This window comes from Sparus aurata, chromosome 10 (assembly GCF_900880675.1).
Source record: "Sparus aurata chromosome 10, fSpaAur1.1, whole genome shotgun sequence".
Lineage (NCBI taxonomy): Eukaryota > Metazoa > Chordata > Actinopteri > Spariformes > Sparidae > Sparus > Sparus aurata.
In genome coordinates this window covers 8,368,902-8,396,237 of record NC_044196.1, presented here as the reverse complement: position 1 = coordinate 8,396,237, position 27,336 = coordinate 8,368,902, and the positions used below count along the sequence as shown (strand labels likewise).

General features: G+C 44.2%; 1 protein-coding gene across 1 annotated transcript; it reads left to right on the top strand.

Moving 5' to 3' along the window:
- Nucleotides 1–625: 625 nt before the first annotated feature.
- LOC115590264 (uncharacterized) lies at nt 626–26,830 on the top strand. The gene is made up of 13 exons (XM_030431558.1): nt 626–713; nt 3,202–3,280; nt 7,230–7,286; nt 8,964–9,011; nt 10,018–10,068; nt 10,371–10,409; nt 10,532–10,615; nt 12,064–12,114; nt 22,249–22,287; nt 22,653–22,721; nt 23,932–24,033; nt 24,322–24,420; nt 24,533–26,830. Exons 2-13 carry the CDS (start codon nt 3,207–3,209, stop codon nt 24,966–24,968), a joined length of 1,149 nt encoding a protein of 382 aa, XP_030287418.1. The 5' UTR covers nt 626–713; nt 3,202–3,206; the 3' UTR covers nt 24,969–26,830.
- The last annotated feature ends 506 nt before the right edge of the window (nt 26,831–27,336 follow it).

Genomic DNA, 27,336 nt, shown 5'->3' with positions numbered 1-27,336 from the left:
TAATAATTATCAGCATGATTAATCATTTAGTCTTTTCTGTGTTTAAAAAAATATGTAAATGTTCCCAGACTGACGTCTATTATTGCTCATTTTTGTGAGTTGTGGCGGTAAAAATAACTTTATCAACTTTGTGAAACGCAATCTAGAACAGATTCTTACTTGTGGGGGTCTTGTTATTAATTCAGCAAAGGTTTCTTAATAAAACGGCTTTTTATTCATCCATCAAACCGCATCTACAACCGCATTAACGCAGGTGGATGACGTTCCCAGACTGCCTTTAAAAATCGCTCAATTTTGTGACTTCTGATGTTAGGAGGAACTTTATCAACGGTATGAAACGCTGACTACAACAAATCCTTAAAAATTGTGTACTTCTCATTAATTCGGCAAACGTTACACATCACGGTCTTTCCTTGTTTGTGTAAAAACAACAACTTTAAATCCGTTTGTTGAAGCGGTAATCGTGTTTGTTCGCATACAGAGCGAGGAATGAATTCATGAATTTCATCATCGGATTCCGTACGCTTTACCGTACAAGGCGATGTAGGCGCGCAATCGAACTTTAATTGGCGCCTCTACAACCTACCTGTCTACCTGGACAACACTTAGGCTAAAGTGAAAGTAAGTTTTCAGAGGCGCGTCATCCACCGTGTCCGCTCGGTGTGAGACGACGACGAGGAGTACTTTAGTGGAGGAAACAGAGAAAGTCTACAGTAAGTTGTCCTTTGTGACTCCGCGCTGTATGTTTGGGTAAAGTTAGTTCTGCTGCGCTTCTACCTGTTGAATTACAGCCGTTACAGCACAGGTGTATCGAGTAAAAGTAGCCGAGAGTCCTCAAAGTAAAATGGCGGCTGTGTTGTCCAACTGAAGACCAGCAGGGTCAGAACCAGGACGAATCAGTTCGAACGAACGACTCTTTAACGCGAACGATTATTATTAAATTATTGTTTTAAAGTTGTATGAATACAAACACAGCTACAACCGACAGGCTTCATCTTCTCTGCTCTCAGTTACAGCTCACTCTTTATGTTAGCTAGCAGTTAGCTGGAGTTTGCTAACTAGCCACAACAACATTAACCAGGAAATTAGCATCGTAGCTAGTTTCCTTAGCTGGCAGGTTTAGCAGCACTACTTCTGATGCCTTCACAAAAAGTGTCATGTAGTTGTTCCCTTAAGTTAAAGGAGCATTATGTAGTTTTTGAAGAATTAGTTTAAACTCAAAATTCTTATATCTACAATAATAATGCATTAAGTGAATAAACAAGCTGTTCTCAGAGAAAAATAAGGTCCCAGAACTCTGTTTGAAGCTAGAAAGGTGGCAGGGTCCGCCTAGGGTTGCCACCTGTCCCGCAAAATACGGAATTGTCCTTTATCTGGCAATTAAATGTTGCGTCCCATATTGAACCAATACGTACGGAAGAGGATTAGGGCCACACGTGAATTTTTTTGTTTTAGTTCTGACTTTTTTTCTCAAAATTCTGAGATTAAAGTCAGAATTCTGACTTTAAAGTCAGAACTAAAAAAAAAATTCACATGTGGCCCTAATCCTCTTCCGTAATTACGGGATGCGATTTGTTCCGTATTTCCGTAAATGTCCGATACACATGTCTGTCACACACACATCAACGCTAAATCTAACAATAATCATCAAAATAAAACACAGGGAATACTAAGGCCAGCAAAATTGTTGTGGCGGACCACCCCCGCCCCGACTCCGGACCTGTGGTGCTGTCACGGTTGCCTAGCGACGGACACCACACACCGCGCCTTTTAAAAATGTCCACCACACCCGAAACTCCACCATGTCCTCACAAACTTGCAAAAGTACCGAGTGGGCATAGCCTATTTAAGTAAACTATTGTGGTTTGATTGATTGTTTAGGATGTTTGCCTATATAAATATTATATATGGCCACTTAAAGAACAAACCATACTAATGGATTAACAGTTAATTAATTTAATTAATAAATAAATACATTTGTTTAGAGAAAATATTTGTTCTTTAATATATATACACATTTCCTAGATTAAAAATGTTTGTAGACCTTTCTGTGTATTCTTCATCAAAATGTTTATATTTTTGAGGAATACAGTGTTCAGTGATCATTACATAAATTCTATTATTAGTGTGGTTTAACTGTTTGGATAACCTGACTTCCTTTCAAGTCATAAGACAGGCAGCAGACAATTTTCTTTAAGTAAAAACGTTCAAAGAAAGTCCCTATAGTTATGCACTTAAAAAGTTGCATTAAGTTCTCAGTTTATTTAGTTTATATTTTAAAAGTTACTTGTTGCACACTCCACACAAACAGATTTCACTCGAGATGTAATTAAATTCACTTTATAAGAGAATTTGTTCATTAGTAATAAAGCATTTCAAGCTTTACGTATGATTAATTGCTCTCTTGAATACCCCTTTACTAAAAACACCAGCACAAAATAAAACACACCACTGCTGCGGGCGCCCTGCCCCACAGGAGTCGGGCCGTGGTGGGCGTCCCTTATTTTAATTTCTGAAAGGTGGCAACCGTGGGTCCGCCACATATAATCACAGTAAAACTGTATTAATCGTGTTATTTAATGTCAGTTTGTTTATTCAGTCGTGAAAAGTTTGATTATTCAAAATGAGTCAATGAAGATTTTTGCCATTCTGATTTTTATTTATTCCCCAAAACTACAAAGTTGGGCTGTAGCTCAGCGGTTAGAGCAGGTCGGATAGTGATTGGAAGGTCTGAATGGTTTAAATTCCGGCTCCCCTGGTCTGAACTGAGCTGCATGTTGAAGTGTCCTTGAGCAAGATACAGAAATCCAAATTACTCCTGATGTGCAGTTGCCATCAGTGAGTACCTTGTTCAGGGTGTACCCTGCCAGCTGGGATTGGCTCCAGCAACAACCCCCGCTACCCTTGAAAAAGAGATAAAGCGGTTACAGATGATGATTACAAAACTACAAAGTGCCCCTCCAGAAAGCATTTTGTACCAGAAGTAAAGTCTCTAATTTCATATGTTTTATCCCTTAATTATGACTTTGGCTCTGAGCTCTCATCAGGTTTGGATGTATTTCTTGTAACTAACTTTGGTCAGAAGATAAATGAATGTAATGTTGTAAATGTTGTGCTCTTGCAGATTGCCCTCAATAATTAATGCCTACAATTGAAATTATCCCTCTGATAGTCTTTTTGAAAAATTGTTATTATTTTTAGAGGACATGGCCGAGAAGAAGAAGCAGCTAACCAACTCCTCTTCTTCGATACCTGGAGACACTCCGGGTCACTCGATCAGGTAAGAAGCAGCTGTGATGAAAAACCCTCTGTATAAAGTTTGTATCAGCACATCAGGCCTTTATACTACATTAATCTGAAGTCTTCATGTAGAGTTTATAAAGCAGCTTGTTGAGGCCGGTCTCGTCTCCAGAGGGTCAAACACCAACATGCTGTCATGTCTGTAAAGGCGTCTCATACAGACAGTAGCCCTTTTTAGACAGTGTCACCGCATTATCTCTGGAGCGGTGGTTCGCCAATTCTCCGCCTTCATGTGTGTAATTCACACAGAAAGCCGGCGCTTCAGCTGCTCCTAAAGAGGCGTGACGGTACACGTCATGTTGATGATGTCGGTGTTTCCCCAGGTGTTCCCCTTGTCTATCTAAACCCGCGGACAGTTTATAATCATATGGATGCTGCTATAATGTGTAGTGATTGAGATCCTGACCCACCAAACATTTTGGAAAGTGACGAAGTTAAGTTTTTCGCTCTAAATTTCATAATTATACATAATCACCATCAGTAAACAGGACGCTGTCTGACTCTGTCACTCGCGGGGATGGAGGCTGTTTTGTGGGGGAAAGTTCCCTGAAGTCTCGGTCTGGAGAGCTGACGGTCGCGGTGATTTATTTTCATCACAAACACTCTGAGTTAAAGTTTTTTGCCGGTGACGGACGCTGTTTTTTAAGCAGAAATGTGACGAAGAGGCAGGAGGACAGACGCTTCTCCACATACAGCTGTGGTATTTGTGTTACTCATATAAGTTGCCAAAGACAGTTACAGTTACTACGTTACTGTTGTTCGGTCCTGTAACGTTGCTCTGTGGGACATTTCTCTGTATTTAGTTGAGTGAAGGACCTGTGCAGTTATCAGACTATCAGACCGACACGCCCTCGCTCAGCGCCTCCGGATTATCCGTTCACACTGGGACGGCTCACCAATAATGCGGCCCTGATACTACCTCCAGAGGCGGATCAGCGCCGGAGCTACATTTCCCCCCTCTCCGCATATGAAACTTTCACACAGAGGGTGCGGAGAATTGGCGCAGGATCCCCGCATGCAAACCGCAGTGTGAAAGAGGCTACTGAAGACTCTGAAACTCAGCGGCTGTAAAGGAGCTGCAGTGTAAACCTGTTCAGCCATCATGACAAAGATCAACTAAACAAAGAGGAGTCAGAGTGAAACAGGGCGAAAGTAATCAGAGTACTATCACAGTTTAACTTCAGAACACTCGTGTGTTCCTACAGACAGTTAACACAGGACGAGTAGAAGTGCAGTGTGAGTCGTAAAGACCTGGACTGAAGTGAACCTGGTTCACTATCTGTGGGTGAGAGTGGACTGAGTTAGACCAGAGTCAGCTGTTAGCTCAGGGTCAGCGGTTAGCTCAGGGTCAGCTGTTAGCACAGGGTCAGCTGTTAGCACAGAGTCAGCTGTTAGCACAGAGTCAGCTGTTAGCTCAGGGTCAGCGGTTAGCTCAGGGTCAGCTGTTAGCACAGGGTCAGCTGTTAGCACAGAGTCAGCTGTTAGCACAGAGTCAGCTGTTAGCTCAGGGTCAGCTGTTAGCACAGGGTCAGCTGTTAGCACAGAGTCAGCTGTTAGCACAGGGTCAGCTGTTAGCTCAGGGTCAGCTGTTAGCACAGGGTCAGCTGTTAGCACAGAGTCAGCTGTTAGCACAGGGTCAGCTGTTAGCACAGAGTCAGCTGTTAGCTCAGGGTCAGCTGTTAGCTCAGGGTCAGCTGTTAGCTCAGGGTCAGCTGTTAGCACAGGGTCAGCTGTTAGCACAGAGTCAGCTGTTAGCACAGGGTCAGCTGTTAGCACAGAGTCAGCTGTTAGCACAGGGTCAGCTGTTAGCTCAGAGTCAGCTGTTAGCACAGGGTCAGCTGTTAGCACAGGGTCAGCAGTTAGCACAGGGTCAGCTGTTAGCACAGAGTCAGCTGTTTGCTCAGGGTCAGCTGCTAGCACAGGGTCAGCTGTTAGCACAGGGTCAATTGTTAGCTCAGGGTCAGCTGTTAGCACAGGTCACCTGTTAGCACAGAGTCAATTGTTAGCTCAGGGTCAGCTGTTAGCTCAGGGTCAGCTGTTAGCTCAGGGTCAGCTGTTAGCACAGGGTCAGTTGTTAGCACAGAGTCAGCTGTTAGCTCAGGGTCAGCTGCTAGCACAGGGTCAGCTGTTAGCACAGAGTCAATTGTTAGCTCAGGGTCAGCTGTTAGCACAGGTCACCTGTTAGCACAGAGTCAATTGTTAGCTCAGGGTCACCTGTTAGCACAGAGTCAATTGTTAGCACAGAGTCAGCTGTTAGCACAGAGTCAGCTGTTAGCTCAGGGTCAGCTGTTAGCTCAGGGTCAGCTGCTAGCACAGGGTCAGCAGTTAGCACAGAGTCAGCTGTTAGCTCAGGGTCAGCTGTTAGCTCAGGGTCAGCTGCTAGCACAGGTCACCTGTTAGCACAGAGTCAATTGTTAGCACAGAGTTAGCTGTTAGCACAGAGTCAGCTGTTAGCTCAGGGTCAGCTGTTAGCACAGGTCACCTGTTAGCACAGAGTCAATTGTTAGCACAGAGTTAGCTGTTAGCACAGAGTCAGCTGTTAGCTCAGGGTCAGCTGTTAGCACAGGGTCAGCTGTTAGCACAGAGTCAGCTGTTAGCTCAGGGTCAGCTGCTAGCACAGGGTCAGCAGTTAGCTCAGGGTCAACTGTTAGCACAGAGTCAACTGTTAGCTCAGGGTCAGCTGCTAGCTCAGGGTCAGTTGTTAGCACAGGGTCAGCTGTTAGCACAGGGTCAGCAGTTAGCACAAGGTCAGCAGTTAGCACAGGGTCAGCAGTTAGCTCAGGGTCAACTGTTAGCACAGAGTCAACTGTTAGCTCAGGGTCAACTGTTAGCACAGAGTCAACTGTTAGCTCAGGGTCAGCTGCTAGCTCAGAGTCAGCTGTTAGCTCAGGGTCAGCTGTTAGCTCAGGGTCAGCTGTTAGCACAGGGTCAGCTGTTAGCACAGAGTCAGCTGTTAGCTCAGGGTCAGCTGCTAGCACAGGGTCAGCAGTTAGCTCAGGGTCAACTGTTAGCACAGAGTCAACTGTTAGCTCAGGGTCAGCTGCTAGCTCAGGGTCAGTTGTTAGCACAGGGTCAGCTGTTAGCACAGGGTCAGCAGTTAGCACAAGGTCAGCAGTTAGCACAGGGTCAGCAGTTAGCTCAGGGTCAACTGTTAGCACAGAGTCAACTGTTAGCTCAGGGTCAACTGTTAGCACAGAGTCAACTGTTAGCTCAGGGTCAGCTGCTAGCTCAGAGTCAGCTGTTAGCTCAGGGTCAGCTGTTAGCACAGAGTCAATTGTTAGCTCAGGGTCAGCTGCTAGCACAGGGTCAGCTGTTAGCACAGGGTCAGCTGTTAGCACAGAGTCAGCTGTTAGCTCAGGGTCAGCTGCTAGCACAGAGTCAGCTGTTAGAACAGGGTCAGCTGTTAGAACAGGGTCAGCTGTTAGCTCAGGGTCAGCTGTTAGCACAGAGTCAGCTGTTAGCTCAGGGTCAGCTGTTAGCACAGAGTCAGCTGTTAGCTCAGGGTCAGCTGTTAGCACAGAGTCAGCTGTTAGCTCCGGGTCAGCTGTTAGCCCAGGGTCAGCTGTTAGCACAGAGTCAGCTGTTAGCACAGAGTCAGCTGTTAACTCAGGGTCAGCTGTTAGCTCAGAGTCAGCTGTTAGCTCAGGGTCAGCTGTTAGCACAGAGTCAGCTGTTAGCTCAGAGCTAATAAGGATATTCAGGGTGAAAAGCCCTCATGATTCTTTCTTTAACGTTTCTTATTCCAAACGCTGCAGCACTGCGTTGGTGTTTGATGACCAGATGAGAACGTGTTGACTGTTGTTCAGCCTCACAAAGCTGCTGCATATCGTTTTCACACAGCGTCCCAACTTCTTTAGAATCAGTGTTACAGATGTGATCTTAGTTGATGAAGAAGTTTCACATGATTAAAAACTATTTTCTGTTTTCAGTTTGATGGCTTTCAGAGTTGCCTCTGCTGTCTCTCAGAAGATGGTCAGTCCACCAAGGTAACTGACTTCAGTGTGTTCAGTAACATACAGAAAGCCTCTGACATGTGAAGTGTACTGAGGTGAGTTATCTGCAGACCTGCCAACCTGTACGCATTTTGCATAGCAAGTACGCAATTTGACATCTAAATACGCTGGTACGACTCGCCCCTCTAAACAACGCAAAAAGCTGCGGACATGTTCTGTGGCAAATGTACACGTGCGGTACTCATGTCTGACAACACGATGCAGCAGCTAGTGAAGCAGTTTCAGCTAATCATTGTAGAAAAGCGGAGCACAACGAGTCTACCAAACATATAGTGTAACATCCCCTAATGACCCCAATGCATTGTCAAAGAAAAAAGAGAAAGAAGAGGCAGCGGTGCATCTGTGTGTGTGTGTGTGTGTGTGTGTGTGTGTGTGTGTGTGTGTGTGTGTGTATTTGTGTGTGCAAAAACTGTAGTTAAAAGGGCATCAGGGTCAAGGTCAACAAAATTTAAAAAAATTAAATAATATAGTTACCTTGATATGTTTTGAAAGTGTTTCTGTGTTCCATTGAAAGGCTGTCATGATAAGGACATAGCATTTTCTGGTTTTCTGTTGATGAGTGCAAAATGTCTATATTTTCTTTATTAAAAGTATTGTAATCAAAAATATAGGTTTTATTGTTTTTTTTATAACCGATTTCCAGCCAGTGAATGGGGAAATTACTGCGTGCAAAGCAATGGAGTTGCTAAAGTCTGCGAAAAAAAGCCAAGTGGTACTCAAAAAATGTTGACAAGGTTGTCAGCCGTTAGCACAGGGTCAGCTGTTAGCACAGAGTCAGCCGTTAGCATAAAGTCAGCTGTTAGTTCAGGGTCAGCTGTTAGCACAGGGTCAGCTGTTAGCACAAAGTCAGCTGTTAGCACAGGGTCAGCTGTTAGCACAAAGTCAGCTGTTAGCACAGGGTCAGCTGTTAGCTCAGGGTCAGCTGTTAGCACAGGGTCAGCTGTTAGCACAGGGTCAGCTGTTAGCTCAGAGTCAGCTGTTAGCACAGGGTCAGCTGTTAGCACAAAGTCAGCTGTTAGCACAGGGTCAGCTGTTAGCTCAGAGTCAGCTGTTAGCTCAGGGTCAGCTGTTAGCACAGGGTCAGCTGTTAGCACAGGGTCAGCTGTTAGCACAAAGTCAGCTGTTAGCACAGGGTCAGCTGTTAGCACAAAGTCAGCTGTTAGCTCAGCTGTTAGCACAGGGTCAGCTGTTAGCACAGGGTCAGCTGTTAGCACAGGGTCAGCTGTTAGCACAAAGTCAGCTGTTAGCACAGGGTCAGCTGTTAGCACAAAGTCAGCTGTTAGCTCAGCTGTTAGCACAGGGTCAGCTGTTAGCACAGGGTCAGCTGTTAGCACAAAGTCAGCTGTTAGCACAGGGTCAGCTGTTAGCACAAAGTCAGCTGTTAGCACAGGGTCAGCTGTTAGCTCAGAGCTAATAAGGATATTCAGGGTGTAAACTCCTCATGATTCTTTCTTTAACTTTTCTTATTGACAAATGAACATTTTGTTCAAAGAGACGCTGAAGAACGTGGCAGCGCTGCGTTGGTGTTTGACGACCAGATGAGAACGTGTTGACTGTTGTTCAGCCTCACAAAGCTGCTGCATGTCTGCACACTGTAGAGTTGTTGAGTAGTTTCTACATCTCACTGACTGGATCATCTTCTCTCAACAGACCAAAGCTGAGTGAAGAGGAGATGTTACATCTTAAGGACAGATTGAGGTAATCCTGCATTTTGTTTATTTTTACATTCACTTTAGTAGGTTTTACAACTGATTCTAAAAAAGTATGACGCTGTGTAAACATTAATATAAACAGAATACAATCATTTACAAACTGTGTTCACCAACAATAGTTTAACTTACCTTCTGTTTAATCAGTTTCACACAGCGTCCCAACTTCTTTAGAATCAGTGTGATAGATGTGATCTCAGGAGCTGTCAACACTAGTCTGGTTAATTCTGCAACTGGGAAGTTATGTTCCCGGTTTTACTGTTCTGTCCACATGCAACCGTGCTTTTGGAACACTGAAACCGTGGTCGTTTGAAACCTGAGTCCAGGGTGAGGTTTTCGGCCGATCCAGGTTTCAGCGGTTGCGTGTGGATATGACAAACGTGAATATTTACATTGCTTACATCAGAGCTGAGTGCGTGCGTCTATAAATATTGTAGATTAATGTAAACACAGAGCAACGACAGTTAGAAGGTGGGTAGAGGTTAACTAGCTTCGCTTGATACCTTGGCTAATACGGACGTGACAAAGTTGTTGTTTATTGTCTTGCTGTCAGCTGTGTTCGGCTGTCATGTCCAGCTGCTCAACCTGATGCAACAACGGCGGCGCCTGGATGAGCAACGAAGGAGACTGCTCCTCTTGCTAGCAAACAAACGATGCACCCCTGCGAGTCGCCATTGTTGTTTGTGTTTTGGTATTGGCCACACTTCCCCTTTCTGGTTTTAAACCATATTGATTGGTGAAAACAGCCTTCCCATTTTGCCTTACATCGCCACCTATTGCTGTGGCATATGTATTACACGTATATTGTATCACTTGGTGGCGGATTTTACGGTTGCGTGTGTACGGAGTTATTGTCAGTTATTTTTATTACACCACTCGTGTGGACGCAGAATTTTATTTCAAAACCTCGGTTGCAAAATAACCTGGTCTGGTGTGGACAGGGCCTCAGTTGATGATTAAGTTTCACATGATAAAAAAGATTTTTCTGTTTTCAGAAAGCTCAAAGTTATCCATGCTCCCTCTAAGAAGATGGTCAGTCCACCAAGGTAACTGACTTCAGTGTGTTCAGTAACATACAGGAAGCCTCTGACATGTGAAGTGTACTGAGGTGAGTTATCTGTACAGAGATGCTGATGAAACCACTTGTGACTGAGGTTCATTCATGTTGTCTGTGGACCTGCAGAGTTTCAGCCTGAATAAAGAGACGCTTCACTTCTCTGACAGACTGACAGTCAGAAATTACATCAACACTGAATGTTTCAGTAAACTAGTGATGCACCGTTCTTCATGTGAACCTCACAGACTGCTGAATAACTCGCACATTAAACATTTATCTTCTTTTTTACAGTAGTGTGTCTCCCAGTGTTGATCCTCCAAAGACACAAAGGTAATTATATCAATGCTTTCTGTATATCTCTGGATATCTTCAGTCTCTCTCACAAAGGTCATGAACTCCTGCTCAGGAGTAACTACTGGTGTCAGCGGAGTCATCTTTTCTTTCCCTGTTAGTGCACCGCTCCCTTCCAGTGTCTCTGTGAAGAGTGAATTGTCCATGTTGGAGCCACGTGACTCTCATATTCAGAAGACACAAAGGTAATTTGATTCAGTGCTTTCTGTAAAAAAAACTGTATCCTGCATGTAAAAGCATATTGAAGTGAGTTCATTAGAGAATCAATGTGGCTGTAATTCAAACTTTATGTACATCTCAGGTTAGATTAGATTAAAGTGAAGTCCTCATATTTCTGTCATACAGTTTGACAAACAACTTGATGTTTATGGACGCTGCAGCACACAGAGTCGTTGTCTCTTCCTGTGAAGAACACTTCATATCTGCTCGTTACATAAAAGAAAGTGTTAATGAGACGATCCTGAGCCACTGTAGTGATCTCCTTTATACCATCATGTGTTTGAACCAAGGACGCATCCTAGTTTGTGAACGACTGAGCCGTTCTAGCATGCACATTTCATACAGTCATGATACTGTCACCTGTTACCTGTCACCTGTTCACCTGTAAATGATCCAAACAGGTGTTTTTGGAGCATTCCAACATTTCACTGTCTTTTGCTGATCCTGTCCAAACTTGTTAGAAACATGTTGCTGCCAGCAAATTTAGAATAAACAGATATTTAATAAAGTAACTCAAGTTGATGAGTTAAAAATAGGGCTGTCAAAGTTAACTTAATAACGCAACATCCTCTTAACTTAACACCGTTAATCTTTTTAACGCGCGATTAACACTCGGTATTTTAAAAAAAGGGAGCGCGCATTGTTTGATTTACGGCCGTCGATGGCACCAGTAGTCTTGATCCAGAGGGTGGCAGAAGAATAAGAAAGGGAATCAGATGAATAAGAAGCAGGGTTGGCGTTCGGGAAAAACACGGTGGACTGAAAAGGGAAAGTAAATGGAGAAAGGACTTATGAACGGTAAATTCACTTTCACTGCCAGATGGTTCGGTCCATAGGACAAAAGTTATCTGCACGTACTGTCGACATGAAATGAGTTACCACTGAAGTACGTCGAGTCTCAGATATCATTTGCAAGACAAACACACGGCAGATGCAGAGAGCCCACCGCCCCCTCGCCAAAAGCAGACATCACCATGTTTTGATCCCATTTAGGGTGAGGGGATATTTTTTGAGCCTTTTATTTTCCTGCATGATTTGAAGTGTTGAATAAACATTTTCATAAAGCAAGCATATTTGCCCTTTCTCATGTTGTTAAAAGTATTAAGAACATGCAAAAAATACATTAAGGTACATTTAGAACAGAAAGAAATGTGCCAAAAAAATTCCGATTAATCGCGAGTTAAAAAAAATTAAAAAATTAAAAAAAGTTAAAAAAATTAATCGTTTGACAGCCCTAATTAAAACTTATTTAACTATATTTTCTTTGAGCTGATGCCCAAAAGGACTAGAATATTTTCACTTTCTGTTTAATTAGTTTCACACAACATCCCAACTTCTTTAGAATCAGTGTTGTAGATGTGATCTTAGTTGATGAAGAAGTTTCACATGATTAAAAACGGTTTTCTGTTTTCAGATTGATTGAAGCTCTCTGGGCTGCCCCGAGGAAGATGCTCAGCCCACAAAGGTAATTGAATTCAGTTTGTTCACAGGGTTCCCACGGATCCATGAAAAGTCTTAAAAAGCATTGAATTCATTAATCCAAAAATAAGGCCTTAATTGGCATTAAAATGTCTTAAATCAATGTTTCAGTAGTCTTAAAAATGTTAACAAAGGGTAAGTAGGATTTTAAGATTGTAATTGGTCTCAAATCTAAGGATAATAGGTAACATTTATTTATTTATTTTTTATGTAATTTGTTGAATAGCAGTAATGTCATGCAATCACGAGAGCGGAGCCAACAAAACAGTGATGTGTTTGCAGACGTGACTCAGAACAGATGCACGTCGTTCAGGTAGCAGTCGGACTGCATAGGAAAGTGTCAATGTAATGAAAATTGGCTGTCCAACAAAGATTTTTCTGGATGGCTGAAACCGGTACCAGGCAATTTATATGAGGCACATGTATTTTGTGCAAGAAATGTTTCAAACTCGGCATGATGGGAGTCAAGGCAGTGGAGTCCCAAATGCACATCGCCAAACATAAAGCCTCAAAATCAAGCTGTCAACAAACGCCAGGTATTTCCCAGTTCTGTTGTACTCTCGTCTCTACCGTGCCTCCACCACCATCTCCGATATCAGCAACTGGGACAGCAGCACCACATCTGCGAACAACGTTCAGGTGCACGTCTACGCTGAAAGCAGAGGTACTGTGGTGTCTGAACACCGTGACCAAAAAGAACAATCATAAAAATCAAATGAGGGAACTCGAGACTTATTCCGTGCAATGTTCCCAGACTCTGATATTGCCCACTCGTTTGCATGCCGTTCCGACAAGACGGCCTACATCAGCAAGTTTGAAATAGTCCCGTACATTTCAGAGCAGCTTGTTGCGGATGCTAACAAGGACAGCTTTGTTTTATTGTTTGATGAGAGCGTCAACCAGACCAGGAAAACAAAACATCTGGATCTGCATGTCCGCTATATGTGCGAAGATTACGTCCAGTCAGGATATGCGGCATCGCAGTTCATGGGACATGGAATTGCCCAGGATTTACTACGCTATCTCTAAGTAGGCGGCACACATAGATACTCAAGGAAGCAGAAAATGAGCAACATCATTCTGCCTATCTGATTTATGTAAAAAATCAGATGGGCAACTAAAACTTTCAATATAATGCAGTCCAGTTCAACACCACTGCAAATCATAACATCATTGTCTTATCACCCATTCTTTTCTCCATCTACAAAAACAAGATAACCTGCAACATGGACAATATGACACTTTTCAAATACGCCGAAGACATGGCCTTGGTGGCTCACCTGACGGACTCTAACAGCCTAACAGCATATCACCAACAGGTGGACTCACTCATCACTCTCATTGAGGAGAGCTTCTTAGAGCTTAACATTTCTAAGACCAAGGAGCTGTGCTGCTGCAGGAGAGTGACACCTGGTGACTCCGCCCAACCACTACTGCAGCCACTGAAGATCAAAGGGCAGGAGGTGGAGCAGGTGGAGGCGTTCAGGTATCTGGGCATTGAGGTGGACAGAACACTGTCCTTCTCTGTCCACACTGAACACACCTACAAAAAGGCACAACAACGTCTCTTCTTGCTGAGGAAACTGAGGAGTTTTAATGTGAGCAAAGACATTTTAAAAGTTGTTTACAGATCACTCATCGAGTCAGTCCTCACTTACAACATCTCATCCTGGTACACCTTTCTTTCCGTCAGGGACAAATCCAAACTGTCACGCGTCATCAAACACGCAAGTAAAATAACAGGCACCTCACAGTCCTCTAGTGGTGTCAACAATAATCGATTCGGCGATGCATCGCAATGCGGGGCATGCACGATTCAGCATCGATGCGGCAACGTGCCATAATCGATTATGTCACTGTTTATTTTCTGGCCTTGAGTGAACAATAAAATTGTGAAGTTTCAGTTACTTCCGGGGGCATTTCCAGAGCAACGTTGCAATGACATGAGCAGCCTGTAGCTACATGCTAAGCGGCAGCACTAGCTAGCATAACAACAACAGTAGCCTCTTTCACACTGCCGTTTGCATGTGGGGATCCTGCGCGGCGCAGAGCGAGGGCGTGTCTGTCTGACAGTCTGATAACTGCACAGGTCCTTCACTCAACTAAATACAGAGAAATGTCCCACAAAGCAACGTTACAGGACCGAACAACAGTAACGTGGTAACTGTAACTGTCTTTGGCAACTTGTATGAGGAAAACAAATACCACAGCTGTACGTGGAGAAGCGCCTGTCCTCCTGTCCGTCCTCCGCCTGTCCTACTGACTCTTCCTCACATTTTTGCTAAAAAAAACAGCATCTGTCACCGGAAAAAAAACTTTAACTCACCAAGTGTTTGACGAAAATAAATCACCGCGACCGTCAGCCCTCCGGACCGAGACTTCAGGGAGCTTTCCCCCAGAAAACAGCCTCCGTCCCCGCGAGTGACAGAGTCAGACAGCGTCCTGTTTAATGATGGGGATTATGTATAATTATGTAATTTGATGCGAAAAAGTTAACTCTGTCACTTCCCAGGATGTTTGGTGGGTCAGGATCTCAATCACTACACATTATAACAGCATCTATATGATTATAAACTGTCCGCGGGTTTAGATTAACAGGGGGACACCTGGGGAACACCTGGGGAAACAGGAGAGTGATAATACACACATAGCAGCCAATAAAATCTGTTGTTCAATATCTGACTGCTTGTATTGCCTCATGACTGATGAAGGTTTGCCTTGTTGTGTGCAGTAGAATTTTGATGCATCGCAGTGTATCGTAGAATCGAATTGTGAGGGCAGTGCCAATGCACACCCCTACAGTCCTCCCTCTCAGACCTCCACACACAGGCAGTCAGATGCAAAGCCACCTCCATCATACATGACCCTTCACATCCACTCCACAACTCAGTCCAATTCCTTCCTTCAGGCCGTCGCTACATGGTCCCACTAGCTAGGACAAACTTAGTGAAAAATTCATTCATCCCATCCGCCATCAACATCATCATCAAAGCACTATAAAATCCTTTTTAATGGGGCGCCGTTTAGCTCAGTTGGTAGAGCGTGCGTCCCATGTGCTGAGGCTCTGCAGCGGACCCAGGTTCGACTACCGGCCTGGGTCCCTTTGCTGTGTGTCACTCCCCCTCTCTCTCCCCCTGTTTCCTGTCATATCTTCAGCTGTACTTTCAATAAAACCCTAAAAAGGCCAAAAAAAAAACGTAAAAAAAAAATATATATCCTTTTTAATGTCCTCATTCTGTATTGTACGTATTGCACTGTATTTATTTTATTTTATTGTGTTGCTGTTTTTATGTTAACTGTGTTTTTTACTTGTGTTTATTTTTTTATATGCATCTGGGAACACATCAAAGACGAATGTTCACTGCTTTTTGCAGGGGACAATAAAGTTTTTCTGATTCAGTAATTAAGTGAATATCTTTCTGACAGTGAAACTGAACATTGTTATATTTATCAAGGTAGAAGTTATGGCAGAGCTGTTTTGTCTGGATCACATTATATAGTACAAGTGTTCTGAATGAAGTGGCTGGTGAGTTTATATTGTTCAGGAACTTAACCACTTAATGAACGCCCCCATTTTAGGGTTCTTTTTCCAAAATGACATACCGAAATTAAAAGCATGACAGCTCCCACATAGTTTGAGACTCTGGGATGTGCTTGGTACGATTGGAAAGATAACACCCTGTTACATGTAAGTGTAAGTGTGATTCTATGACATACTTACACAGAGTTACAGGTTTTGGTTTCCGTCCAATTCAAATGTCAATAAACTGACTAAGATATAAGGGATCGGGTATGTCTACGGACACAGCAGACACAGTTAGGCCATCGCCACAGGTCTGTGCGTTTTGCTTGGTTCTTTTTTTCCAAGAGCGCCTACTGAGATTCAAAGGCTTATAACTTGAGAACCCCTTTACTTAGAAACATAATCTTGGTCTCAAATGAAAGCTAAGACCCTGCAGGGTTTCTTGCTTGTTCGACACTTGTAGCTAGTTGTGGGTAAAATGACATGGATATTCCCATTCTATGGACTCTTGGCGAACTATGAAAATAAAAATTGTGGCATGACGTTGTAGCTGTGGAAAAAGGGAACACTCTGAAGGTATGTAGGCAGTAGGCGATATGAGGGGGGATGCCGTCCCCCTTGTTAGCAAAATTACTAAAAAGCATCCCCCTTGTTAACCTGACATCAGTCTCCATCCGCTAGTAGCAGATAGTGTGTTACAAATCACAAGTGGCCGCGATCAGCTCCGGCACACAGTGGAGTACGGCACGGCTGCTGTGTGTTTTTACAGAAGCCGAAACAAACTGCACAGAGCAGATCACTCTGGCAGGAAGTAAGAGACACAGGAACGTGTCTGGTAAATATTCAAAATAAAACACCCTGTGCAGACTCCCGATTGTAAAAAAAAAAAAAAAAATTACCAGATGATCAAAAGTTTGCCATTTTTGCTCTAAAACTAAAATGTTACTTTTTGTGAGTGTTTTTAGTCTGTCATTTCAGAACATGGTGGCTATGTTATGTTGGCAATTGTAACTTTTGTGCTGGTTTATAGTTTAACCATTAGTGAGGAAGCTGACACCTCCTGTATCAACTGTCGAAGCGCACTCTGCTGGACAAAGTACGTCATTACACCAATTTTAAATTACCCCCAGCATGTTTTTCTGCATTATAGTTTTTAAATATAAGGTTTTCATATTGTACAATACAGTATATACACCAGTCTGATCTGATAGGCTAATATCTGCTGATGAAATCAGCCTTATGATAAATTATTTCGCACATCATTCAATGTGTGTCCTTCAAGGAATTTAGATTGCAAAAAATTCCAAGGGATCATGTAAGTTAAAATGACCCTGCTTGTAGTGTATTGTGAGAAACATGAGAAAAACTGCCTGAATAAACTCAGTCCACTGCATATAATTTATAGGTGTATTTATTCATTACTTTAATCCAGTTATAAAAAGACAATCGTAGTGTGGAGGGAAGGAAGATAACTGGATAAAATAGAATTGTAGACTTAGAAATGTCACAGTTATAGTTAAGGCATACTGCAATAATGTCCTTTTGGAGGTGTACATAGGTGTGTCGGGGCAGGGTGATGCTTCCATTGGGCCGTCCCCCCTGTTAGAAAATAACAAATCACCTACTGTATGTAGGCATTCTTGCTTCTTGCGGTAGAGGGCTCTTTCTAATGTTGTGTCATGGTGGGTTTAGAAGGCTATGACATGGTCTGGAGATAACTTTTTTGGGCTTAAAATAATCACGACAGTCTCAGCTTTCCAACAGTGAGTCTATACTGTTAAGATCTGATGCTTAAAACTATTAGCAAAAAACTATTCGTTCTCTTTCAGCATTCATTTCGGTATCTCACTATGGGACAAGCCCCCTGCGCTTGTCTCCAGAAGCTATTTTCCACTACGCCAGTCTTGACTGGCAGATAGATGTGACGTCCGCTCCCTGGAGGAGGGACTTCCTCCTCCTTATAAAACCGGGCGTAACGTCAACTATTCAGTCTTAAACCTCTTCTCGCTCCCAGAAGCAAGCGCTCAGACAGCAGGTGTAGCTGAACTAGCAATACAGTTCACAGAGCGAGCTAACCACTCGGACGCTACGTTACCTGAAGCTGCAAAGCTATCTTAGTGTTAACAGCTAGACTGTTCCCAAACAGTAGCTGCTTCCACCCCTTACGGAGCTAACAATATGTCGGAGCTTGTACCCTCCCTCACCATGGAAGACATCAAGCTCCCGCTAGCACGCCGTGGGGCTAGCATCCCCGGCTTCTTGTGAGCATTGCGCACGCCTGTCCATTAAGACCTGCCGGCGCAGACTAACACGCCAAGCTAGCCTGTCGACAGCGGACCCCATGATGGGGGTAACCAACCCCCCGTCACAAGTTAGTGGAGAGCCTCGAGGGAAACGCCATCCCGACGGGTGTCAGCTGGGGCGAACAGCTCGATGCTCGATGCTATTGCTCCCCTAACTGACCACGATGACCCCGAAGCCTGCCTAATGGCAGAGCACGGCGACATCGTGGGAGATTCTTTCGACTCGGGGGATGAGTCCATTAGCCTCGGGTCTGACAATGACGACGAGGACCTGGACTGCTCCTTTACCCCATCAACGGCTGCAAAGCCGTCGCCCGGGATGAGTCAGGCAGCGGGTCTCCAAACCCACCTGCCGGTTCGGACCTGCACGATGTCTGCAAGAGAGCGGCTGCAAAGCTTGGCATCGCGTGGCCGGAAACCCTCACCGAGGCCCCCATGTCTCGCTATGAGGGAATGGCTGTGTTTTCAGTCTTCACTGACCGAAAAAGGCTATAAAACGGTGGCCATGTCGGTGAGGGCCCTGAACGCATCATCGCTGCTACCGGCCTACCAGGCTGAGCTACAGGATGAGATGTCAGCCTCTCCCGCCCCAGCCCTATGGGATGAAGTGTGCGTGGTTACGGACCTCTGCCTGCATCTACACAGGTGCGCCGTCCAAGCCTCCGGAAGAGCCATGGCCCTGATGGTCGCTCAAGAGAGAGCTAGGTGGCTGAACCTCTCCAGCCTCTCACAGAAGGAGAGAGCTCAGCTCCTCGATGTCCCCGTGGACCCGAAAGGCCTGTTCGGCCCGGCGGTTGCCACCGTGCAGAGACGGTGCGAGGAAAAGAAAAAAGAGGGTGAAGCGCTTCAACTGTGTCTCCCCAGAAAGATGCTGCCACCTCCTCCCCCCGCAGCACCTCGACAGATGTTTGCCCAGGCTGTGACCCGGCCGGGTTACCGCATCCCCAAACGCCAGCCCCAAGCCCAGGCGGCCACCCAGAGCAAGCCACCTGAACTTAAGGGTGCATGGGCCAAGAAGCGTTTTGCTGGCAATGTTACGCAGGGGAACCAAGCGGCCCCCCCCCCCCCGCCACTTACGGGGATAAGAAGAAGCGACGCGCCACCTAGTGCGCTGTCCTTGGAGGGGGCTGGCAGGCCCAGTCAGACGACTGCTTTGCCCCCGACGACAGATGTTCTGTTCGCGCCATGTTCAGAGAGTGCATGTTCCGGACCCCTCAAGAGGCGTGCAGAGGCCGTGCTGGCACTCGCAGTTCTCAGCCAGAGGAAGAGGAGGAAGGTCGGACCCGCAGGGAACTCTTGTTACGACCAGGGCCTAGGGGAAACCCTGGCGCAACAAGAGTGTGACACTCCCCTCTTCCCATCCTCCAAACACCACCAGCAGCAAGCGTTTTTAACATAGTTTTATTCAAAACAAACACATTTTCCACAATCATGCATGCTGGCAGTCTGGCACAATGGAGGAGAGAGCCCCAGGAACTGGGAGGAGCCGGCCTTTAAACCCTTGTCTTCCAGACTGGAACCAATCAGCTCTCGGGGACAACCTACAACCACCTGCAACCAATCTCACACACACACACTCGTACTCACAGGTAAAAGAGTGATAATAAAAGACAGACAAATAGAAACATTCATGACGTCTAGGGTCGTAACACTCTGTGGAGCTCCAGCCGTGTCACAAAAGCACACACCAGTGCACAAACACATACCAGTGTCCCTTCCCCTTGAAATGTGTAATAAAAATGTTTTCTGGTGCGCAACCAGGCTTAAAGCCAAGGGCGCAGTCATTTTTGTTAATAAACACAAAAAAGAAACAGAACATGGCTGTACAGCCCAAAATAACACCACGGGGGGGGAGACATAACCCCCCCCCCCCCGTGGTGCAGCGGACCAGTCTGCCTGCTGGACAGCACAGTCCGAGCGCCGCGGCTGCACAATCCACTGCCCAGCCCAGCGGAGCAGTGAGACCGCCGTTAGGTCCGCTAGCAAAGCAGGCTCAACAGTGGCGTGCATGCACGGAGTCGAACTGGGTGTTGAAAACTGTAACCAGAGGTTACAGGCTCCAGTTCACGTCCACCCCGCCCAGATTCAACATGGTTTTGCAATCGAGGGCGCAGGGGGAAAAATCTCCTATTCTGCAGGAGGAAATCAACTTGCTGCAGATCAAGGGAGCTATCCGAATAGTACCGCCAGAAGAGAGACAGAGCGGTGTCTATTCGAGGTATTTTCTGGTCCCGAAGAAAGGCGGGGGTCTGCGACTCATATTAGATCTGCATGCTCTGAACAAATACATGAGAAAGTACAAGTTCAGGATGCTGACGCACACAGCTCTGATAAGAGTTGTGCGCCCAGGCGACTGGTTCATATCCATAGACCTGAAGGACGTATACTTTCACGTCCCTATCTATCCCCCGCACAGAAAATCTCTCCGATTTGCCTTCCAGGGCAGAACATACGAGTATATGGTGCTCCCGTTCGGCCTTTCATTGAGTCCACGGGTGTTTGTAAAATGCACCGAAGCGGCCACTGCCCCACTAAGAGAGAGGGGAATGCGCTTAGCGACATACATAGACGATTGACTTCTAGCATCACAGTCTCCCGAACAAATTCAGGCTCACACCAGACGGCTCATGTCACATCTGGCCACCCTGGGTTTCATGGTGAACTGGGAAAAGAGTGTTTTGTTCCCAACTCAGAACATCACATTCATCGGTCTGTCTCTGGACGCGGCCGCACTCAGAGCGCGTCTGTCTGCGGAGAGGGTGGAAGCCTTTCGGGCTTGTCTGACACTTTTTCGCAGAGGGACGTGGCTAAAGTTCAGAATATGTCTCAGACTGCTGGGGCTAATGGCATCGGCCTTGATGGTCATTCCGCTCGGCCGTTTGCACATGAGGCCTTTTCAGCGGTGGGTGTCGCGCTCAACTTAAACCCAACGCGCCACGGACAGCGCCAGGTCTCAATCCCCACGGCGTGCATCCTGGCTTTGCGCCCTTGGAGACGTACAACTTTTCTGACAACAGGAGTCACCATGGGAACTGTCCTGACCAGGAAAGTTATTACTACGGATGCCTTTCGAGCGGGCTGGGGAGCCAGCTGCGAGGGCAGAATAATAAATGGCACATGGAGCCCACAGATGCAGTTGTTTCACATAAACTGCCTGGAACTCCAGGCTGTGTCGCTGGCGCTGAAGCATTTTCTGCCCTTTTTGAGAGGGCAGCATGTTCTGGTCAGGATGGACAATACCATGGTAGTGGCATATATCAACAGACAGGGAGGGCTGCGTTCACGTCATCTGCACATGCTGACACGTGACGTCCCTCCTCCAGGGAGCGGACGTCACGTCTATCTGCCAGTCAAGACTGGCGTAGTGGAAAATAGCTTCTGGAGACAAGCGCGGGGGGCGTGTCCCATAGTGAGATACCTCACTCATGCAAAGCTTCTGCTGGATGATGCTGATCAGCTCGCCACACAAGCTGAGGGCTGGCACCCTGATAGCACAGCTCATCACCAAATCAAACACGCCAAGGAAGCGATACAAAAAAATGGCAGAATTGCAACAGGTGGAGGAGGAACTAAAGAAACCCTGCAGCTCCATGCCATAGCTGGAATGTGTTGTGTTTCTCAAAATGAAACTTTTTTCACTGGACCAAAAAGTTATATTTTTATATTTAAATATTTTTTTCCATTTGTGTTGATTGTGTCGTTGGTCTTAAGTTTAATTTCAAGTGGCATTAAAAAAGTCTTAAATTTAACTCGCATTAAAGTGACACTCTCACCAAAAAGCAACCAAGGCTTTATTTGTGAATGTATATGAGTCAAACCTTAATGTGAAAGCATAATGACGACGAAAGAGGCACTTTTAAGATTTACCGTATTTACGTTTTCGGGCACGTTAATTTTGAATGGGAGTGCTCAGGGCAGAGATACGATGGCATAAAAAACCTTATTTTTAAAACACTAAGAAGGCTCGACACAACATGAAACTTTGCTCATAGTATCACCAGGATCTCTACACATGAACACGAGCATTGAGAACATTGTTTGTGTACGCAGAGTTTACTAAAAAGAAGGTTTTTGAACAACTCACGTTAGCTGCTGCATCTCCTGCGCGCCACCATCATGGCAGACAAAAAGTGTCGATCCCTGAGGTCGACCTGTCGAGTCGCACTCAGGGATCGACACTTTTAGTCTGCCATGATGGCGTTTCAGTAAATTAGTGTTGCACCATTCTTCATGTGAACCACACTGACTGCTGAATAACTGACACGTAAATAACATATTCTTCTTTTTTTTTCAGTAGTGTGTCGCCCAGTCTTTATCTTCTGAAGACGCAAAGGTAATTCTATCAATGCTTTCTGTAAAATATTGATGAAATTACTGTTTTATTCCTTTTAACCATATGCTAATGTTTTGGTTTCTGTATTTACAGTCAGAATGAACCATCATTTATTTTTTATAGTTTTGTAAGTCAATGTAGAAAACAACCTGAAACATATAAACTGTGGCTCCAGAACTGAAACATACAGACCTGTGATCAACAACACCAGGGTTACTGATGTAACCACGGTTCTATGAACCCTGGATGACCTCTGAGGCAGAGCTGCACTCTGGATATCTTCAGTCTCTCTCTCACAAAGGTCATGAACTCCTGCTCAGGAGTAACTACTGGTGTCAGCTGAGTCTCTTTTCTTTCCCTGTTAGTGCACCGCTCCATCCCAGTGTCTCTGTGAAGAGTGACTCACTTGACTCTCATCTTCAGAAGACACTAAGGTAATTTGATTAAATGTTCTCTGTAAAATAAACTCTGTATCCTGCATGTAAAAGCATATTAAGGATCATCAGAGAATCAAAGTGGCTGCAGTTCAAACATCATGCAGGGCTTAAAGTATTCCGGCACCGTGCCAGATTTCCGACGTGCAGCGTTTTGCTGCGGGAAAAAAAGTCCTATATTTAAAATATCACTTTCGAGTTCATGAGTTTGCCTGCCAATGATATGATGGGAACAAAACTCTCCCTCTCTCAAACTAACATTATTAGCCAGTCAGAAGTAGAATGGGGCGGGTCTTGGAAACATATGCTTCAACCGAGTCCTGTGCTGCATAGATGTCTGAGCAGAGACGTCACGTAGGAGAGTAGGAGTAGTAAGAGTAGTTAAGTTCATGAAGCCTGGGGAAGATGCCCTTCTAATTGATAACGGATTAACAAATAAATGGCGCTGGGCGTGGATGGAAGAAAGAGAAAGACGGTCAGCCTTTTGGTAGCTGGTGCAAGAAGTTAAGAGCAGCAGGTGCTTGCTCCTGCACTTTGTGCTTGAGGAAGCTTATCTATGCAACTAGCGGTAAAAACGTACTGCCACATCACGAATCAGACTCATACAGCAGCTGTTCACACTCTCCAACACACAACACGATTACCGAGAGCAACAACCACAGTTGACCTACCGACATCAGTGACTGACCGTGTGTGTGAGACTTTAAAATACGTGCGTGCACGTTCATCGCAGAACACAATTTGTCTTTCAAGGTCTCCCAACTTCTGGTAAATTTATGCAAAAAATGTCTAAAAGACAACATTTTTAGCCTCATGTGTGTTCATACATGCATGTAGTATTCTTTGTGATGTTGTCATAAGAATAGTTTTCCTCTACTTTAATAATCCCCACTACACCACTGATTGTCAGCTTGTGATTGTAGGTCATCTTGTAACCTGTCAAAGACAAATAACAAATAAAAGCTTAGCAGCAAAACTTGATATCAAAAGTATCCTTAATGCTCCGCGTGTCACTACCATACTGTAGTGAGGTGAAGTACACTGCCACCTACTGACCTTTCTTGTTATTGCAGTTTCAATATGCCCACCATGATCTGCAGGTTGTATCGACGCCACAGGACGATGTTTTACATCCGCTGCTGTTCGTTTATTATAACTGAATAATAAAAATAAAGCCGGCTGCTTCTGACTCACTTTGTTCTCCTCGTAGTGAACTGTTACGTGAAACTGACTCCAGAGCTTCCAGCGACTCAGTGAAGAGTGAATCATCCATGTTTGAGCTGCCCAGTTTTCATCTTCAGGAGACACAAAGGTAATTTAATTCAGTACTTGAGTCTGTCTGTGTTTAAATTCTCTCTCCTCTCTGTAACGTTACGTTCATGAAGTCCATTTCCCCTCCGGCTCCAGTCAGCAGTCGACATTACAGAACAGAAACACCCAACAGTGGTGATCTTATAGGACGGGCCATCACTGTCCATAACATGCTTCTATCTGATGTTTTACATCAGCTGCTGTTGATTTACAGTAAATCTGTTACAAAAATAAGACATGCAAAGCTAACAGACACTTTCAACCCCCCCTTCTTTTTCTCTCTTTCTAGTGAACCGTTTAGTGAAGCTGACTCCGTAATTTCCAGTGTCTCCATGAGGAGCGCTTTATCCATGTTTGAGCCGCCCAGCTTTAATCAGAAGAAACAAAGGTAATATAATTCAGTGCTTTCTGTAAAATATATGAAGTATCTTGAATCTGACAGCAGATGAATGTTGGTTTGCTGAGGTCAGACTGAGTGTGTGTCTTGTGTCATCCTCCAGCTGTTCAGTATGTGAGGAGGCTGTGAAGGATCCAGTCCCTTTACTCTGTGGACACTGGTCCTGTAAACAGTGTGTCTACTCATTCCGGGACGAGTACGGTGAAACAGCTAACTACTCCTGCAAGAAGTGTGGAAGGAGACCAGAAACAGATCAGGATCTCCAGTCTGTTCTACTGGAGAAGAAAATCAAGAGAGTGGAGATGGAGACGGAGAAGTTACAGGCAGAAAAGGAGACGTTTCAAGCAGAAAAGGAGACGTTTCAAGCAGAAAAGGAGACGTTTCAAGCAGAAAAGGAAAAGTTACAGGCAGAAAAGGAGGCGTTTGAACTCGAGAAAAGGAAACTCACTCTAGAAATTCAGTCATTGGAGCAAAAGGGCAAATACACCAACAATGATCAAGGTGATGTGATTCCAAAAACTAGAATCCCCTACATCTAAATACATGTATTAACAAACATTGATGATGAGTTGTTACAGAGTCCTGAGTCTCCTTTAAAGAGTTTGTTGTTGATGTTTCATGTTTTAAAAAAACTTTTGTCTTTTGCAATGTGTGTGTTCGTCCAGAACAGGTCAAACACTCCTCTGTCCTGGTTCTGTTCTGAAGGTCCTGTAAACTTTATGATGATGAGCTCAGATAGACGAGCCTGTAATTAATGTTACTCAGGTTAATAATCCGGTTAAGGACCAGGAAGTGTATTTTGATGTTTTGACCCTCCTGGACTTGTAGCAGCGTCCTGACTAGAGCTGCTGTCCCAAATGATTATTTTTCAAACGATTAAAGTAGCGAATATTTTTTCGATTAGTCGCTTAATCTAACGATTAATTTAAGAGTGAAAAAATGAAACATTCCCACACTTGAAGACTGTGTGCATGATTTTTTTGCTATGTGTTGCTCCACGGTGCTCGCGCTGCTGCTGTTGTTGATTGAATTCTTCTTCTTCCGTTTTAAACTATGGAGTCTACAGTGGTTGGCGACGAGCGTCCTGGTGCGTTACTGCCACCACTGGACTGGAGCGGGACAAGAGTTCATCTAGTAGCCTTTTTGTTTACATAGACCTAAAAGAAATGGACGGATAGACTCAGTTGAATTTAGTGGGACCCCTAACACTGTTTTTCAGTTGGCCTTCACTGTATGCTAGAGTCTTGTCCAAACACTACGGTTATTTCTCTACTTTGTGACCGAAAGACGCATAATTATGTCAGTGTTAGCTTCCCTACAACCAGACTAAACATTCTTCTTACGGACCCGAACGTTACATACAAGGTAGTTGAGCCTGTTTGGCCTTTTATTGTTTATGTAGAAAAATACAGAAGCTACATGTCGACACAGGATACATGTTAAATTATAGGATTTTTAAAAAATCCCAAATGAAGGGGCGTTCAATGAGGCGAGTGAAGGGTCGATATTCTCAGCCTCCGCGGGTCCTACCACTTCTGGATATTGTGATGCGTCAACGTGGCGTCCCGGTCCTGGTCCTGAGCTGTAGTTAATCAGGTGGATGCTGTTTTACCAACTTGCTATCTGAATGTTTGTTACATGAAGGAGACAATAACTTGTTGAGGCTTCACACTGTAAATATATATTATATTGCGATTTATATAATGATGTCATGTTGTTTTTATTACCTTAAACTGTTAGGATGTATTATTTTTCCTGTGAATTAAGTGCCTGACTGCTGTGATATAATCACTGTGCAATAACTAACTGTATTATTAAGAGTTTCTGTTGACAGATGTGATTGAAGCAAACATCAGCCCCACGTTATGAAGGGTCGATACGTTAAAGAGATATTCCAGGATAAAAGAAAGTACGGAGGGAGCAAGATGGCCTGAGGAGGCTGAGATGATGAACATGTTTTTGTGTTGCTTTGCTTTGATGCACTGACGCCCTTCAAAGGAAATACATTTACACAAAACAAGAAGCAGCAGACAGAAGGTGTCTAATTAAAACTACTCAGTTCTGCAGAGAGTTTAATCTCATCTGGACTCAGAACAGATCGTATAAAGAATGATGGTAGAAGTCAGGGAGCTGTCGTCACTGATGGAAGGAATCGTGGTTTTTACACAAACATATTAAATAACTTCTATATTGGTGATTGGGTTATTTCACACAAATCAATCCTGATCATTTTTTAAAGTTAATATGTTTCTGATTTTCTCTCTATGTTTTCATGTAACCTCTAAACATCATTAACCCGTTTACTGATTCATTTTATTGACATATTTTTCCCATGTTTAAAGGATCATTTGTTCCACTGATTCTTACATTTACTGACTTCAACTTAAATAAAACATTGTCATAAAAACCCTGTTTGTATTTATTTTAAACACACAAACCAAAAAGACAAATCTGTTAGTTGTGTGAAGAAAACTTAACATGATTGAACCTTCAAGCTACATTTCATCATTAAATAAATATCAGTGCATCCAGGTTCAATGTACCAGTTACAGATGTGTATGTATGTAGGAAGTCACTTAATAATTATCAGCATGATTAATCATTTAGTCTTTACAGTTTTTAAAAGAAATCTAAAAATGTGAATGTTCATCACAGACTCCCAGAGTCCAGACTGACGTCTATTATTGCTCATTTTTGTGAGTTGTGGCGTTAAAAAGAACTTTATCAACTTTGTGAAGCGAAATCTAGAACAGATTCTTACTTGTGGGGGTCTTTTTATTAATTCGGCAAAGGTTTCTTGTTAAAACGGCTTTTTATTCATCCATCAAACGTCATCTACAACTGTACTGACGCAGGTGGATGACGTTCCCAGACTCCCTTTAAAAGTCTAACTCTAACCCGAGAAAC

Coding starts and splice junctions, on each gene's coding strand:
- LOC115590264 (XM_030431558.1), top strand. CDS start 3,207: ATGGCCGAGAAGAAGAAGCAGCTAACCAACTCCTCTTCTTCGATACCT. Junction 22,288..22,652: donor TATCTTCTGAAGACGCAAAG/GTAATTCTATCA, acceptor TTTCCCTGTTAG/TGCACCGCTCCATCCCAGTG. Junction 22,722..23,931: donor CATCTTCAGAAGACACTAAG/GTAATTTGATTA, acceptor TTCTCCTCGTAG/TGAACTGTTACGTGAAACTG.